The following is a 19,346-nucleotide window of genomic DNA, read 5'->3' as shown; positions in this document are numbered from 1 at the left end:
TCAATAAAGCAGGTTTTACCCCTATGCCCACTCAATTTTCAAAAGATAAGGTGTAAAATATGATAGGCTCCAAACACAAGGTAAATTTTATGGTCGTTTCAACACGAAAAAGAAGTAGACCATAATAATGCTACCATTAAGCTCTTCAGTGAAAGTAATGTAAACTATTTTAAACAATTTAACTAACATCTTTCACAGCTGTTGAGTTGTTTGCTGGGGCTCTAGTCCAACTACTACTACAACTCTCAATAGAAAGGCTATGATGATAACCAATCCTCTCATGTGGATTGGTTTCCATCTTAAAAAAGCAGGGTGGAATACCCAGGTGTAACACAGGAACACAAGTTTGATAATTATGGCTATCCATCAGATCATATTTCAGTAAAGCTGGAGAGAATTAGGATGTAGATGTATAAAAGACTCTTGTATCTTTTATCACATGACTAGCAGCAGAAAAAAACCCAGGAACACTGGACAGAGCTGTTACCAAAAAATTCAGTAAAAAAGAAACTCCTTAATACTAATGTAACATTGAAAAGCAAGCATTCTTTATTTGGCCAGATACACAAGGGGGATAGGTCCTCCTAAAGTCATACATGCTGAGCACAGTAAAGTTTCTGTTTATATACTGTATTTTACATACATATTCATTGATGTCCCAGATTAAACATATATATTATAATATTTTCCCCAAAATCATTAACATATTTTCCCTCCCCTTTATGCATGAGTTCTTCTGTCCTGGGGGGTCTCTTTGATGGTCCCTAGTGATCAGAGACCCCAGTGTTACAGACAATCTACTAAGTTACCAGGGCAATGGGACTGGTGAACCTCCAGTTGTATTTCTTACACCATGGGCATTGTGCAGTTCCATAGGCCAGTGGTTTTTTAAGAAGCATTGTGTTAACTCACCAAGTGTAGACAAATTTATCATATGGTAACAAAATTGCACTCTGCTCACTTTAATTTCTTTTCACTCAATGAGACTTGTATACGTCCCCAAGCTGAGTTCAGATTTACAGCTAAAAAGTATGGGATATTCTTTCATGTTATTTGACTGCAAGGGATAGCGGTTGAGTGAAAAATGGATTTTTGACTGTACCAATTCTCTATTCCAGTCCTTTGGCAAATATTCAATCTGATTCATTTAATAAACAGAATATTGGAAACAGATCAGTGTATCATTACCAACTGGGCATTATTTCCTTCTTAACATGTAAATAATATCAGACAACAATGGACTGGATTGAGTGGGATTCCTTTGGCTAAATGCTGACATCTGTAATACAAATGTCAACCTCCAGTAAGTTGCTTTTGGCTTTTTTGTGAGTCAGTAAAGACCTAGCCAATGGAGTCTTACTTGTCTTGCCCTAAAACACACATATGGAGTGGCCCAAGAGAGTCATGCCCTAAAAATGTTTATTTCTTGCCACAAATTCAAGGCAACCAAAGGTGAAAAGTAGCAGATGTATGATGAGATGAGCATCACCCATTATGCATATCAGCCTAATGACAGTGCAGCTGGCACTCTTTCTCCCAGATGACCAGTGCTGGCTTCTTATTCCTGACAATCTCAGAAAATGTCTTAAGTAAGTCATGCTATGTCCCCTTGAAAGTAGAATCAAGAGTTTCTTCCAAGGCCTAAAGCAGAATGAGGCCTTGGAGCCTCATTCCTTGACTGAGCTGGAATGAAACATGCTCAGCATCATAGCTTATTCTCTTTGCACTATTTGAGAAAGAGATTACATGGAAAAATGCCACTTTCTTGTGGGCTAAAATGGAAAATTCTACCTGCTTGACAAAAGCCTGAGGGCTGCCAACTAAGAAGATCCATTTGCAAATACAACATTAAAACACCAATACACCTTTTTATAAAAAAAGTCACAACTAAAAACAGAGAGAAGATACCAGTGTTTCAGTTACCCGTAGTGTAGACAACTCACAAGATCCATCCACCCCTTATCTACCTGCAGAGGTAGTGTGGCAAACACTGCATCTGCCCTTTACCTGGTGGGCAGAGATGACTCCCAATGCATGTTCTTGGTCACCACTGCCTGCATAAGAAAGGCCTGGTATATTTTTGTATATGGTGGCAAACACTGTTTAGTGCCACAGTACACAGCCACTGGCTGGTTGTGTTGGTTTTGCTCGGCCCTTTCTGGTACCAGGAGGCAACAGAGGTGGCTCTGTGAGAAGTTACTGGAAGCTTCCACGATGTCCAGCAGAGCCAAGCCCTGGTGGCTCTGAGGATGGACATGCTGCTGGGCAAAGCTGGGCCAATGACAGATGATGGTAGTGCCTTTGTGGTAACACATTGAAAAAGAAAATCAAACCAAAGTGGGGCACTGTTTTTTCTAGCCAGAGAAGAGGTGAGAACATGTGAGGGAAACAACGTGCAGACACCGAGGTCAGTGGAGAAGGAGGGGCAGAAAGGTGGGTGGTCCAGGTGCTAGAGCTGAGATGCCTCTACAGGCCATGGTGAAGACCCTGGTGAAGCAGCCGTGCAGCCCATGGGGGTCCATGGGGGATGCAGAGACCCACCCACAGCCCATGGGGGAGGCGCTCATGCTGCAGCACGTGCTTGGAGGAGGCTGTGATCCAGTGGGAGACACTGTGGAGGGAGGGAGCCCCGCTTGCAGGCTGAAGCAGCCTGCCTTTGGAGGCCTGCACCCCGTGGAAGAGCAACCCATACTGCAGCAGTTTTGGGGGGACTGTTCCCTGAGGGAGGCACTCACCTTGCAGCAGTTTTGGCAGGACTGCTGCTCATGTGATTGGAACCAGGTTGGAGAAGATCACGGAGAACTGTCTCCCGTGGGAAGGGACCCCACGGCATAGCAGGGGAATGACTTGCCTCCCTGAACCAAGCAGTAGAAAACCTCGGGTGACAAACTGACCAAAACCATCACATTGGCAAAAATCATGGATAAGTAAGGATCCCTTTACCCATCTCAATTGTGTTTTTAAAAGCTAGGCTTGAAAGAGATCTATTTGAGATAAGTAGGAAAGATGCATGCAAGAGCTGCAGCCGTCTCTCATTTCCCTCAGTGACTTCTCCTTCCTTGGATTATCCAACAGCTATTCTCAAGCAAGCAGAGCAAGAGCAGTTCAGAGAGATTATCATATGCAAGGGGTAAAGACCTGTTCCTAAATGTCCTTTTGTTCATGATGAGCACAGTAAAAATTTGTAAAAGTTCATGTCTTGTTAGGCATTTTTAAATGCTACTATACCAGTATTGTTTCTCCTTTCCTACAGATGATATCTTATAAAATTCCTTTTAAACAGGCTTTGTTTTTCAAAGCAATTTTGATTAGGGGTGATTTATTTAAATTTACAGATTAAATGTACATATACATTAATATACATAGAAAAATAGCATGAGCCCCAGCATCATTCCCTCTCTCTTTGTATGAACAAATCTGCTCCAAAGTGAGAGAAAAAGAGAAAGCAGAATGCTTAGTTATACAAGTGACTGAGTTTATTCCCACTCATTACTTAGAAATCTGTGGTTTGTATAAAATGAAGGATAAGCTTAAAATGCATACTAAAAATTTGTAAATATTAGTAAAAATATTAGTATATTAGTGGAAATAATCCTCAAGTAAAAGTAGAGATTTGTTTGTACAGACACTTAATGACCCAAAGTCCTTTCCCACGGGCATGAAACTAACTAATATTTTGAGTTAGTTTCATACATCTGTCCAATGCTTCAGTCTTATGAGTCAAAACATCCATAATTTCTGTTTACTGTGTACATAAAGTAATTATTTGCAGCCCACAGCTTGATGTAGTCTTGTATTGCATACCCACATGCATCCACAAAATTAAGCTCCTGCAATGCCTCAAAAGGAAAAATTTTTCTGAGGGTGGAGAATAGATCAATGGTGAGAACAAAACCGAGTAAGAATATTCCATCTGTTAAAAATTTCAAGTGGTACACAAACAAGCAAAACCTGATCATACTGCTCCTTAACTATGTTATTACCAAGTACCTATGAGGGAAATTAGCACACTTACTTAAAACACTGCTGCCTATAGTTACAGAGTTTTGATACTTGTCAAGTGAAAAAAAGGTTTTAAAAGAAAAGTGTTTTGCAGCAGAGGTATGGTAAATTCATCTGCCAAAGCCTAGAGTGAGCTGAAGGTCCAGCATCAACCAGTGAGCTCCTAGGCAGAGTTTAAGTTTCTCAGTATGCTTGCCAGATGTTGGAAATCTAAGGTAACCTCTCCAAGGATCACAAATTAAGCTCATTTTGGATAATGCTGAGCTGTTGGCAAACTGCTAGGCAACACTTGTCTCAGGGCCTACACTGATTATCTAGCCTGACACTGGAGGAAGGAATGCAGCAGAACAAGGAGCAACTTAGTAGTAGAAAAACCAACATGCTAAACTACATCTCTTTTGCTGTGAAGACTCCCAGGTATCATTCTTTCATATTTTGTCCTTTCCAAAATACATCACAAAGCATAAACATCTGGCTGACTGCATTTCCCTATAGCACACATGTAACACATCTCTAAGTAGGAAAAATCAAGCTGGAAAGGAAAATAAAGGAAGATGAGACATATATGACAATTAAAAACACATCATTAGATCCTAAATTAATTTAAACAGTCCTTGCAACTTGACATTAGAAGCATATGGCCCATATATATACACAAAATTGATGGTCTTCATTTCTTCTTCACACCTACTTATTTAATTTTCTGCTTCTCAGCTGCCTCAGAACACGGCATTGCTCAGATGGCAAACACTGCAGCTGTACCAAACTATAGCACATATACATTTACATAAGCCTTTTCAAGCATTGGCCTTTTCTTTTTCTTAATAAGATATGAATTATTTCTCACCTTCTTTTTTTTTCTAATAGAACCTGCAGAAATGCTCCTACAATGCAGCTGCAGACAAGCCAGAACTCTGAGGTACAAGAGAGGAATTCCCTCTCTTAGGATGTCCAGTCTAAACTTTGCTTTCTTAAAATATTTAGATTTAGATAATACTGGGGATGTCTATTATAAGAAAACAACCCTTCAAACATTCAAACCTTACAATTTCTTCATCCACTATGGTAAGTGTCCCCTTGGCTATTTATAAGCTATGAGCACTGCCATGGTTTATATAAAGCAGTCCTTTATACAAAGGACTGTACCAGCGGTGGTTCCTGATCACAACAGCTCACAAAATCCTGGATTGTTGCAGTCATTTACTAAAGAGACAATTAGGTCTTAGGAGGTATCAACATGAAAGCCAGATGAGTTGTTGCACTTCAATAATCCCACTGATTTTTTGGATGAAGTCCAAATGAGCTGTAATCATGTTGCTGCACCATGATTAAATTACTTTAAGGAACCCAACATCTGAGACTGGGCTATGGGATACTTTCTGTAAAGACTGTGAGGGAAACCTGTCTGATTGCATGAGAGTGATGTGTGTGTGGGGAGTCAAGCAGGGCCATCCCCCTACGAGGGGTGTTTGGTGGCAGCAGAAGTCTGGAGTGGTGGGAATGTAATTGCCAGTGGCTCCTGGATGGTCAGAGGAAACTTTCCCTAACAAGACAATGACCTTGGCTTTTCAATTTTGGTATCCTTTCTAGCTCATTGAGTAAGAGCACGCAAGCCAGATTTGCAAGTCAAGCAATAGAGCTTAGTTTCTTAAAATAAAGGAATTTTAAAGCCTTTTCTTCAGACCATTTCCCTATACACTTTGCCTTTACTAAAACTGCTTTTTATGGCTAATGGTACATTTCACTTGCTACCATCTATATTCTAGTAGGTCAAAAATTTGCAAAAGAAGGTATTAATTTATGCCAACCTGTTTTGTTACATACATTCTTTGTTACTTGTTTCTATTTTACACTCTTTTCTTGTCACTAAAGTTATTAATGTCTGCTGCCTTTTAGTCAATCTTCCCAAATGAACAGCTGTAAGTCTGCTCATAGGATGAAAGTTACCAAGTCATGACAAGTTTAACCAGTTGTATTTTCAACTTCTTTTGTTATCTAAGAAGGAAGTAGTAAATTTAATTTACTCTCATCTTAGATTCCTTTAGACTTTCCACTAACTTTTCACATTTCAGTCTAGAATTTAACACTAGACCTGGGCCTTCTCCCAAGCAAAAAAAAAAAAAAAAAAGGGGGGGGGGCAATATATAAACTACTAAACTACTACAGGATTATCTCCCTTTTTGTTGTTGTATTTTGTTTTTACAGTCAGGCTATCACCCAGTCCTACTCTTATGGTATTACGCATGTTCATACAACTCAAAGTAAAACATATTCAGGGTCTTAAAACCCATTCATAAATGGAGATTAAAATAACTAGAACAGCAAGATGGAAATAAACCAACTTGTATAAAAAGCATGCAAAAGTCACTCATTGTTAAGTATTTTTCAGGTTTTCACAAAGGAGATAAATGTTCACAAATATTTTCAAGGAAGACTTTTTTACAAGAAACATCCTGTGTTACACATGAGAAATCACAAAAACCAACACATGCAACTTAGGCAGAAAATGTGGTTAATAACTTGACAATAAACCCTCAAATCAAGATTGCACATATTCCTAACATTTGACTACCTCACTGCTTTGAGGATAGCTTTCATAAGTACACTTTTTACAACTAAGACCATTTTTTCCAAGGAAAAGTGACCATTGAAAGCAAGCATAGTGGTCAGTTGGTGACATAAGGTAGAAAAGACTGTTATAAAATCGAAACAATCTAATTTGCCTAATGCATCAAATCCATAAGAGCATCTAGTCTGAAGTCAGGAAACAAGCTTAAGCATATGCCATCAGGGCAAAGATATTGTGAGCAAGGGGAAAATAATTTGAATTCCTGAATAAATATCCATTTCAAATCTCTGGAGAACAGCTAATACAGAAAAAAATACTACACATTACTGTAATATTAAGACAAAATACTAAACATTCCCTAAAGTAACTAGGATTCCAGAAGAAGCCACAGATTTCTAAGGTGAATTGACAAATAAAAAAAACAAACTAGAAGTGTATGACTAGGGATTTAACTTCTGATTACCAGCATAATCAGACCAACTGTAACTACCCTGTTATGCACAGCTTATGCAAGTGCTGTGGGTTTGTGAGGGAGAAGGTAACTTGACATAGTATGCACCTTTTCTCAATTTCTGGACCCTAGGAGGTCAAGACTAAATGAATCCCACACCTGAAGTTACGTAGTAAGTATCTCCTTATGAGAGAAAGGGAGAAAAGGCATTTTGTGCAAAAGAAGCTCTATGCTGCAATCTATTATTCCCATATTTCTTTAAACACATTGACATGCACTTCTGGTATGAACTAGGGCACTGAATTAGCATTATGCTGTTGCCACCCAAACTAAACACAGCACAAGTAAGAGTCTTCTAGGAAGACTGTTCTGACTAAGAGGATGTTACAGGTTTGGAACATACACAGAAGCCACAGCCAGCAAAATTAATTGTTTTCTCTTTAGCCCAGAGTTTTCTATTGGAATTTGCTTTCAGTGTTTCCTGATGAAGTGCCCTGGTCATTCCTTTCTAAGGTTAGCAAAATGAAAGGGTAATAATTTAAGGCACTCCCCAGTTTGGACAGGAGAAGGTGACCATGTGCATGTGTGTGTGTTGTTGGTATATGTGTGTGTGTGTGTGTTTGAGATTAGCGCACATTCTGATATTCTTCCATGTATTCTAAACAGGAAAACCACAAAGATAAACAAGCTGTTCTCTATTGCAGTTTTCTGCAGCAAAACTCTACCCTTAAGTGTATCGCCCTTAAATGTCAATTTGTTCTAAAAAAGCAAATAATAAACTTTCACAGCACAATTTGCCATCATGTATTTAGTTTATATAACTCTACAAAAAACATGTTAGAAAGTTTCAAAAACAGTAGTGTTGCCTTCTCTGCTACTTCTTTCCACCTGAGAAGAACCCTTCAGGCTAACCAGGAGTGCCAGAGAAAGCAAAAAATATTCCTATCCGTCATTACCTGCCTTTTAAAATTATTTTTTCCTAGCACAAAGCAAGCTTTCATCTCTGTTCATTCACTTCCTAAAGTGCCATCACTGGGAAATGCCATCACTTCTTTCAGATAAAAGTCCCATGGACCGCCTCACAAATCTGTGGACTCTGGTAACAAAGAATCATGGAAAGGCTTGGGATGGAAGGGACATTAAAAATCATCTCATTCCAATCCTACATACCTCACAGACAGGGACACCTTTCACTAGACCAGGTTGCTCAGGGCCCCATCCAGCCTGGCCTTGAACACTTCCAGGGACAGGGCATCCACAACTTCTTTGGCCAACCCAACTTCTGAATAAAGACCTTCCTAACCTCTAATCTAAACCCACTGTCTATTAGTTTAAAAAAAGTCACTCTTTTTTATAAGTCTCCTTCAAGTCCTGGAAGGCTGCAATGATGTCTCCCTGGGGCCATCTCCTCTCCAGGGTGAACAACCACAAACCTTTCAGCCTGTCATTGTAGGAGAGGGTCTCCAGCCCTCTGACCAGCCTCCACCCTAAAAGTGCTATGCTCTGTTGAGGCCTAAATCTGCCTCTCCACCTCCAAAAGCTTCTATCTGTGAATGAAATCTCTTTTTGAGAAACTACAGTATCAGAAATACGTCAGTGGGCAGACGGCAAAGCCAGGCACATGTCTGCGACTGAATATCTAAAAGCAGCAGTGAAGTGTCATGCTTCACTAAGAGTCTGCATGCAGTAAAAATAATTCTCAACTCTGCCAAAACTTGAGAAATGTGCTTTTTTGAGATACTCTGCTTGAAAAATAAATCATATTTCTTTGCCGTTACAGAACATATCAAAGGGACAAGTACATCAAAGGGCTCAAGATTAAAGATTTGCACCCTTTTAGGGTTCAGCAGGGTACACTACATTTTAAAAAAGGGAGGCAAGGCAGAATTTCATAAGTTACTGTGCTGCAAGTCTACTAACTGAGCCTCATTCAAAATGCCATTTATTTCATTTGAGGACTACAAAATCTCTGCTTGGATTCATAAATATGATTAGCCAGGCACTTCAACAGCTTCACCACAGCAACCAAATTTCTGCCTGGGCCATAAACAACATATTTGGCCTTTTTCATACATAATGGCAAAAGTCAAAGAGCAACAGTGAATTTCAGTAAAATCAATTACCTTGTTAAGACTTTAAATTGGATTTTTTTTCATAGATTTTAAGACAGATAAGCTCTGTGCAGAGCAGAAAGCATTCACAGACAACTCTCCAACTATAAAGAAGAAGATAGTCACTCACCCAGTTATATCACCTAACAATGTGAGAAGAGGGGGGAAAAAAGTAATTTATTTAAAAACCTGTGAGGATGGGCAGAGGAGGATTTCTAGACAAAACCTCTCCCTTCAGCTCACAGCTGAAAACCTCCCAATGGCCTCAAGACACAAGAACTTTTGGGCTACCACACAGCTCTCAGCTACACTGGCCACTAAAAAGCTCACAAAGAGTTACAGTACAGTATCTGATACAACTTATTTTCCCACTTAGCTGCACTACTAGCCCTTACAGATCTCAAAGCACCTAACTACTTACTTGCAGCATGGGTCCCCTTCTGAAAGCAAGGGAAGCATATCTGGCAGCTTGTTTTTGGACATATTGTGCAGGACAGTTTTTAACTGGACTATAAACTGATCCCTGAAAGATAATCTTCCTTGTTCTTGGAGAGCCTTGTAAAAAATCTTTGAAAAAGCCAAAGATAAGTCCATGATCATTAACAGTATTTAAATCTTGATACAGGTAATGCTCAACTCAAGGATGTCACTTACTCCTTCTGGTACTCCTAAATCCATTTAACTAAGAGGTGATGAAAACAGTTATACAGCTGACCACTGCTCTTCTCCTGTCCATACAAGCTATGCAGGAAAAAATGCAGCTTCTCTTCTCCCTGGCTTATTTTTCAAGGTGAGACATCAGCTCTACTCAGTGCCAGACAGAATTTATCCAAAAAGAAATGACTGATCACTTTACAGAATAAGGCAACAAAAAACACTATTAATTTTTTTTTTCAGTTTGTATTTCACATTTATTTTGCTCTGCTGGAGGGGAGGCAGGCTATCCTTATAGATTATCAGTGGACTTTGCACAGTTTTGGAGAACAGAACTCTTCTGGAAAGCATGCTTCTTGTAAATAAACCCCTGTCCATGCTTCATGATTACCCCACCTATCCCACAGCCTTTAAAGGCTACACGTTATGATTGCATCTGGCTGGGCCAAGCAGTTTCTCCAGTTAGCTCTGCAAAAGTTATATAAACAAGCAAAATGAACAAACCCAAAGGCATCAACTCTGCTCTTAGTACTGAATCTCACCACACTTATCATTCCTGGTAAAACTACACAGCAGCTTTATCTTGTAGTGATGATAAACTTTTTATTACAGGCTGGAACAGTTCAGTATTCTCTTTGTCTACCAAGTGGTCCAAACCCTGTAAAATTCTAGATAATCATGACCAAATTCTCATTGTTGTTGTTGCAGGAAAAGCAGTCTCTGCTTCAAGTGTTATCTCTATCCCGTCATGCTACCAACTAAACCTTTACATCGAGATATTAATTCACAGGCAGGCAACTCTCAGAAGAAAGCATATGATCAAGGTCATCAAGGTCAATCTCTACATCTGATGTGACTGAGATAAAATGCTTTGTTACACAATCTCCAGCAAAAAGCTCGGGTACTATTAATCAAAAAGAAAAGACTTCAATACATGCAACCCCCTCACATGAGATCATATGAGATCAAACAGCTATAGAGGGAGAAACAAACATGGCCACAGACCCTGACTGAAATAGATGAGCAGCGCTAGATTGTTTGTGTGATGTCAGCAGCCCAGAGTATCTTTAAAAGCAAGTGATGCATGGCAAACAAAGACCAGAAACATACCCATAAAAATGCAAATTTTTGGCAACAGGACTCAGCAATGAATAAAGCACAATTGTGCAATTTCTGTTGAAAAGTGTTTTTTTCCAAACCTGTCCGTACAAACATTAGTTCTTCATTGACACAAATATTATGCAAAGGCTGTTACTTCTCAGCCCCACCCTTCCCATAAGCTATGTCTGGATCCATTGAGAATTAATAATATGACTTACATGAAACTGCTTAAAGCAACCAAGAACAAGATCTCTGAAAAATATAAATGCTGTGTCTAGTTTAATCGTGTGCCAGTACTGCTGATGGTGTCTGCAGCTATTAAAGCATACACTCTGTACACAGACAACAGTGACTGGTAGCAATAAACAGCCCAGCTGGCTGCCCTACAGTGGGGTAAGAAACCAGATGGTGCTTCTTTAATAAATGCAGGAATTCTTGAAGGGGCTTTCAACGTGATCACCATTACACCTTTGTGATAATCAATGAAGATGTGTTTTGATCCTGCATAAATCTGCAGGCACCATGTCCTTTGGTATCTCTGTAAAATTCTCATCCTATACACTAATACAGCTATCCTAAATATTAGGAAAGCCCACATAACCAGGAGACAACCAAGGCAGTTATTGGAAAAGGGAAACAATGTTTCCTCAGAGTCACTACCTTACTCACAGCACATCTTAAGCCCATTGCCCTAATCTTCTGAACACCATCAAATGAGTGCAGTTGCCATGAGAAAATTCTACATTTCAGCTGCAAGCCCAGATATTAAGGAGACACTTCTAAAGCCTTCCAATCCATTTGTTTTCTTAGTCTTCTCTGATTCCATTCCCTTTTGCAAACTCTGCTTCTTTTCCTCTTGGTATCACATTCCATTTTCTCACCATTCCTTATATCAAAAAAACTCAAATCCTTTTACAAAAGAAAGGGGGGAAAAGCTAATCAGATTCAAACTTTGCATCCCTGTACTCCAGCAAAACTGACAGACAGTTTTCACAGGAGGCACTCATCTGCTCTTTATCACCATTGAAGGAGAGATGATCTTTAGCAGCAGCACCATCATCCCCAGAAAGCTAGAAGAAGAATGGTCCAGCAGTGAAGGACCTTTTAAGAGCCACAAGGAATCAGTTATGCATTGATATAAGAAAGCTTGGGGTGCTCCCAAACTTCTCAACTAACAGCCATGTTCTACTCAATATATCAGTCAAACCTTCAAAAGTTGTTTAAATTCAAACAATACAGCTTTTGGAGATGACACTTGAATTTCTGTCAGTATTGGTTTTATTACCAATGTATACTAAAGAAAGTTTCTTAACTAGTAATCATCAAAAGGTTCCATTGAGGATAGGCAATTTTAAAAGATAAGTATAAAAGAGTCATAAAACCATATCACTCCTCTACAACACTATGCCCACTACAAACCCATACCTAATGCATTGCAAAGTCCTAAAGTGTTTCAATTTAATTCTCTGTTCTCAACCAGAAACCATGTTTTCTCATTAACTACCTCAGCTCTAGCAACTTGACCTGTAATTTGATACCCTGCCCTGTACAAGATGAAGATTCCAGCTACATGTATCCTACAAACATTCTGAAATCCACTTAGTCACAGAGATAAGAGGAAATACAGACTTTAATAGTCAAATTCAGTAGCAGCAGTAAGAAGAGTAGCTACTGTCCTGAAAGGGAACCACAAATAGGAAATGAGTCATGCTCAAAACATGAACACTTATCAATTGTAAAAAAATTAAATGTTAGTTTATTTGCAGACTGCAACTCTTTTAGCGCTCAGTTTTGCTGGGGTTTCTTGAGATCAAATCTATCAAAAAATGCAGGCAGTTGGTAGAGATCTTTTTTTTTCAGTGGCTTTTCTCAGTCCTTCCGTTTTGTGCCTTCAGCATGCTAGAATTACATGTTGATAAAACAGTATCATCCAGCAAGGCCTGGAACAGGCTTTCATTTAACTAACTTAACCCACAGAGTTCTGCTGTGTTCCATTTGGACTGGAGACCCTGTGTACCTTGCAGAGTTAGTCAAGTTAGCATGAGGTGACACACAAGTCCACACAACTTCTCTATCCTTCATTATAGGCAGTCCAGAATTGACATTGTTAAGCTACATAGATCCCTTTGTGACCAGTGACACAAATAAACAATAATAAAGGGAATGTATTAAGGATGCAACTACAAACAACTCAATTTGCCATGCTGGAAAATTTGTCAGACATACAGTAAATAAAAGGAAAACAGAAAGCCTAAATGAAATATTTGTATATTTTAAGCCCACATATTTTTAATCACCCATTCCATCACAAATATATGCAATTAAGGAGAGCTCTGGTTGGAGTTTGTGGAGGGGTTTTTTTGTTTGGTTTTCCAGGGGTATGTTTTCTTAGCTATTACTTAAGGATAGCAGTGATCATGACCCCATTTCCACTCCTTCAGAGTGTGCAGGGCTCTCTTTGAGGCTTCTAACGTCATGTAGTCTTGTGGATTACACCATCTTTTTCAGAAAAGTACAGGGATTATCTTCCTCCACTACTTTTCATTCTCCCTTACAAGATTTCCTGTTATTCTTCGAACAGTGAAAAATGGCTGCTTATATCACATAGAAAACCAGGAGCCTTGTTTGTTAACCAGCTATTTTGCTTTAAGTTGATGGTATTTTTTAGACATGTTTAAATGTTTCTCTTGACTATAAAAATCCAATTGCTCGTGAATTTTCCAGAAGAACAGTTTTTACCTTTGAATATCCAAAATTAGCTAGAAATGTCGCAAAAATTTAAAGAGTTTCTTGGGCATATATAGCTCTTTAATGAATTCTGTGTAGTATCCGAAAACTACAAGAGCTATTAAGAAAGAAATCATTATTTGGTTAAGATAGGCACAAGGCTCCTTTTGATCCAAACTCAACAAATTGAAATCTAATCAGATATGTTCATTGGAGAAAGACCAGGATTACTAAATTCACTGATACATTTTGTAAGTAAAGGTAATCTTATAGGCCTACATTTTCTTTAACAAGCTTTTCTACAGCAGACAGCAATGGTTGTTCTAGAAACAAAAAAAAATGTAGAAGATAAGTAGTTTCTTCACAGAGATTCACACAATTTAACAGGACAGCATTTCCTCTTTGGTGCCCTTATTTATTTTATTTTCTCTCAACAGCCATGCATAAAATGTTGATAGAGTTAAAGGATTAATTTTATCTCCCATTCTCAGAGATTTTAGGTACAAAAAAGCTTCCTGGAAAAGTTTATACATTTAGAAAAAGCTGGATGTGCTGTATTCTCAAAACAAGAGAGTACCAAGTGTTATACATTAATTTAAGTCAAACTCATCTATGGGAAGAAGTCCTTCTGTAAGGACTGGTGATAAAGATTAGTGTTTATAAGACATATGTGGTTTAAAAGATAAATGTCCTTCCTATGTAATCTTAAAACCCATTCTATACCTTTTTAATGTAGAAGAAAAATGTGCTGACTCTGAAAACAACAGCACCTGGGTGGCATTTCTTTAACACCTGCCAAATTAGGATAACTACAGTCCTAGCAAGCTCTAGCTAAAGAGTTTGTCACAGGAAAAACAGACCCTTTCTAAGTCTTAGCCTGGAAAGCACTCTTTGTATCCCTAGGACTATGATGCATGTGGAATTAAGTTATCCCACTGCTGCTTTCAAGCCCAGATGAAATTCACAGGATTCTTCAAATCCAAGAGCCCAATTATTTCATTGCAGGCGTATCGTTATCCAGCCATCCCCATGCAGATTGTATTGCTAGTCTTTTGGGCAGTCAGACCTTAAACAAAATTAAATACTAAACCTGCTCTTCCTAATAAAACAATATGTTGTCTCCTTGGGAATAATACCTGTAGCAACAAACCAAGGCAAAAGGAGAAAGAAAAGAAAGAAAGAAATGAAATACAAGAGAGAAAAAGAGAAAAACAGAGAAAGGGAGAAAAAGGAAGGAAGGAAGTGTCGGAAGGAAGTGTCGGAAGGAAGGAAGGAAGTGTCGGAAGGAAGGAAGGAAGTGTCGGAAGGAAGGAAGGAAGTGTCGGAAGGAAGGAAGTGTCGGAAGGAAGTGTCGGAAGGAAGTGTCGGAAGGAAGTGTCGGAAGGAAGTGTCGGAAGGAAGTGTCGGAAGGAAGTGTCGGAAGGAAGGAAGGAAGTGTCGGAAGGAAGGAAGGAAGGAAGGAAGGAAGGAAGGAAGGAAGGAAGGAAGGAAGGAAGGAAGGAAGGAAGGAAGGAAGGAAGGAAGGAAGGAAGGAAGGAAAAGAGAGAAAGAGAGAAAGAGAGAAAGAGAGAAAGAGAGAAAGAGAGAAAGAGAGAAAGAGAGAAAGAGAGAAAGAGAGAAAGAGAGAAAGAGAGAAAGAGAGAAAGAGAGAAAGAGAGAAAGAGAGAAAGAGAGAAAGAGAGAAAGAGAGAAAGAGAGAAAGAGAGAAAGAGAGAAAGAGAGAAAGAGACCTGGCTGACCAAACATTAAAAAAATGTATTTTCCTGGCAGCAGGTCTTGAAGGTACTCAGACTCACGAATCATGCCAAGCAAGAAGATATGAACTTCAACCTATCAGGAAATCAAACATCTGAAACCAAAGCAGCACCACTTTGATTGGTTGAATAACTTTTTTAAAAGAGTAGAATGTAGTAAGGCCAAAGTAAGGAAGGACATGAATGAACTGACCTTGACATATGCTAGGTAATGCTCGCACTTTTCCTGCATGAATGACAGTTGTAACTTTTCTGTAATCTGTCCTGCGGTCTCTCCAGAAGTCACAAAATAAACTCTGGGTTGCTGGCTCTTTTCCTTCTTTGCCACATCAGCAGTCAAGTTATAATTCAAACCTGTTTTGAAAAGGAAGAAGAAGAAAACAAAGGATGACAGTGAACAATAGTCATTTTCCAGCCACCTATCAACGGAACGTGTTGCCTCCAGGGCATCTGTGCAACCCTTGAGGGCCCTCAATCAATCACTAAGTTTCCTGCGGCTACAGAAAATCAGATCCAATTACAAACATACTCCCATGTTTAATGTGTAATATATGTTATGAAATAATTCATGCTTAAAGAGAGAATGTATTTTATAAGATTGTAAACTCCACACAAGTCTCTGACCACAAGCAGCCCAGAGGCAGATGTCTTCTTCGGAATCTCAAAACTCCTGAAGGCAGCAGGAGAACAACACACCGTTTACTTATGAACAGATATGGCCAGCACGATGATTGCCACTATACCAACGTCCCAGGACAATCATCACCCAACTGATACCATGGATTGAGACAGCAGAAGTCGCCAGAAGGGTACATCTAAATACTCGACTTCCCCTGACACACACAGACCAACACCGGCCACTGCCCAGGAAACAATGATTATCCAGCTCTGCACAGTGAAAGAAACTTTCATGCATATGCAGAGTTACAAAAGAAATTGGGAGACATCTGCCTCAGGCAAAAAAAACTGTATTAAACAGTTTCTTATAAACAGAGGGAGATCTGATGCGATAGAGGTCGGATCCAGGTTCACCCAGTGCCGATCCTGGGCTCGATGCTGTCTCTTTGGCCGTGGGTTTTTGAGGACCATATTTTGGTAGCAGAAAAATAAAAACTTTTTGCATTTTGATAATTTGGCTTTTCGAATGATCATTTATAACAATATAGCTATTATTCCCAGCCTATCCTTTCCCGTAGGAAATTGTGTAATAATGCATCTAGAAACATATACTTAACAGAAAAGAAACCGCAAAAAACCAACAAACAAAAGAAAAAATCCCTACAAAACCCCAGATGTTTAAACTGTGTTTCTGACAGAAAAAGCAAAAAAAAGCAACACAAACAACAGCAGCAACCTGAAACCTTCTAAAACAGCACAAATCATGCAAATGACAACAAGGATGTGGCACTTCCTGACAATTATTTTCGTTATTTTCAGTCATCTTACCAATGAATCTTAGCATTCATACCATATACTTAGCCCCCCACAACTTTGTTGCTTCTAAAAAGTAACCTGGAGCAGTGAGTGGTTAGAGTGATAACTGGCCAAACTCATCACTGTTCGTTGTGTAAGTTCTTCCTGCTCACTCCAGTAGGAGATCATAAGACAAGTTTTCACTAGCAAATTAAATCTTCCAAGTAATGCCTTCAAACATTTGCCTAGCAGCTCTGAGTTTTCTCTCTTTCTACTGAGGATCTACCGGCCCAAATTCACACAATGAAAATAAAACTCTGGCATGAATTTTATGAGCTCAGAAGAAGGGCTCAATTCTTCTACTGACTATTTATTTTTCATAAGTTAAATGCCTAAAAGCTTTGATAATGGCTCCCTCTGAGAAATTTTTTGCTCGTATCTTCAAGATGGCTGCTACCCAGCAGACCAGGTGAACTATTCCAGCCAGTAAGAGATGCACCAAGTAAATGGCAGCAGGCATTTTATAACAGATTTTCATCCTAAACAGCATATATATGGTTATGATGCAAGAGTCATCCCACAGGACTGAAAGCACCCCTGAAGCAGTGAGGAGTGAGAAGAGATCAGGCCATGGCCACAAGCTAAAAAACATGAAACACAGCTGGCTGTCTTAGTGGACAGGTGGCACACTCTGAACCACTTGGAATATCCCTTCCTCCTCCACTGAACATGAAATCAGTTGGAGGAGACCTCACTGAAAAACTGTGGGAAACAACAGAAGTGGTGCAACAAGCACTTCATAGAATAAAAGCTACTTGTTTCATTCTGGCATATTTTGCCAGGGAAGTTTCTTTCTTTTCTTTTTTATTAGGAAGCTCAAACATCCCCACATTGAAAATAAGGAAAACAGTTTGGGAGCAGAGAAACTGCAAACAAGCATATTCACTTTCTTTTTATAGGAACCTACCAACACATGAAATGGAGCTGCATGAAAATCAATGAAATTTAAAGTGTCACCATAATTGTTTGCATTTTCAGTTTGTTAATGTTTGTACTTTGTATTTTTATTGCCAGTGGCTTGCTGGGAGATCAAATATTAGTTAAAGTATTCTACATAAGTTTGATTTTTGTCTAACTTGTTTTCTTTTTGCTGAAAAATGGTGTGGGAAAAGGTCTTATGAATGTATAATTTGTCTCAACCAATTTTATCCTGAGAGCTGGTATAAAAAATTATACATATTTGAAATCACACAAATATGCATAACCGCCCTAGTTATGCCTCAGAGGGCTTTAAAATTATTATGATTTGGCTAAATTTTTCTGATTTACTAAGTAGAGAATTTTAAAAAATCTTAAAACACAAAAAAATGTCACTTAAGAAATTATTGAATCCCACTTTCTAAACCTGGAGGGGTAGCCATGGACTGCAAAATGGATGTGAATAAAATACAAAAAAGCCTTCTACAAACTCTCAAGCCAGTGTATGTTTTATTTCCTGCCATATGTCCAAAGAGGGTATTTTAACTTTGCCTCACTTCTTCTATTTATGCTAATCAGTGTACTGACTATAGCACATTCTCTAATACACATGCTTCTCAGTTATGGGTGGAGAATGTGAGGAGGGCAATTTACTCACTGAAATTCAAAAGAAAAAAGCTACTTGGGATAATACAACTAAGTTTGAAAGGGATTTAATTTCATTTCTAATCCCACCAATAATAAATCCACAGTTTCTATTCTGTGTCAAGGTTAAATTACAGCTATCTTCTGGAAAACAGAGCATTGCTCTGATGTAAAAATATATCTGCATGAGAACATTTTGCATGAATATGTTTTGTGTAGTAATTTTGTATTATAAAAACTGGTTTTCATTATATATAGAATTATCCAGTGGACTAAGAATATTACATACAATATTCTTCCAACTATGTGTAAATGCAGTCAAGAAGAAAACACACATCCTCAAAAAAATCCATTTACTTTTATTCCAAGATGCAAAGTTAATCAATTATACTACAAGAGCCAGGAATCCTCTCGAAACATATTAATAGATGCATCCGTTGAGGATACTCCTCTATAGAATTTGAAAATTAAGATCCACTGTGTAATTCTATAACTAATTTCAAAACATACTGAACCAACACCTATGAGATACAATATTGCGATATCCCTCATACCCACTACCCATTAAAAAACACTGATTCCTGGGCTTCACAGAGTGAGAGCACTGACTAATGAGAATTGGGTTGATGATTATTGTATGCGGTATGATTACTCATGTTATTGTTTCTGTTGCTTCTATCTTTACTCCTATTATCTTTCTATTATCACCTCCATGGACAACCCATAAACTAAAGAAGATCGCAAGGAATGAGACATTTATTATATTTTTGAGTCAAGGGGTGGATGTCAGACACTGAAATATTTCATGCCTATTGCTATAAAATTTTGCTCATTATAGCAGAACTGTACAAAGGAGTCACCAAAGCTCACCCCTCCATAAAGATGCTTTTCAGGGGGACCATCGCCACTGAGAACATCAGCTGGAGAAGATCAATGGAACA

General features: G+C 38.7%; 1 protein-coding gene across 3 annotated transcripts in view; it reads right to left on the bottom strand.

Moving 5' to 3' along the window:
• The window catches only part of ITGA9 (integrin subunit alpha 9), a 209,616-nt gene that overhangs the window by 144,379 nt on the left and 45,891 nt on the right, over window positions 1–19,346 (bottom strand). For all 3 annotated transcript variants that reach the window (XM_059481708.1, XM_059481717.1, XM_059481726.1), the window contains one exon: window positions 15,563–15,723. In XM_059481708.1, coding sequence (XP_059337691.1) covers window positions 15,563–15,723 — 161 coding nt within the window. The remainder of the gene's footprint in view (window positions 1–15,562; window positions 15,724–19,346) is intronic.

The sequence above is a fragment of the Ammospiza nelsoni genome, chromosome 1, assembly GCF_027579445.1.
Source record: "Ammospiza nelsoni isolate bAmmNel1 chromosome 1, bAmmNel1.pri, whole genome shotgun sequence".
In the NCBI taxonomy this organism is placed as follows: Eukaryota; Metazoa; Chordata; class Aves; order Passeriformes; family Passerellidae; genus Ammospiza; species Ammospiza nelsoni.
This window is presented reverse-complemented; position numbering and strand designations above follow the sequence as displayed.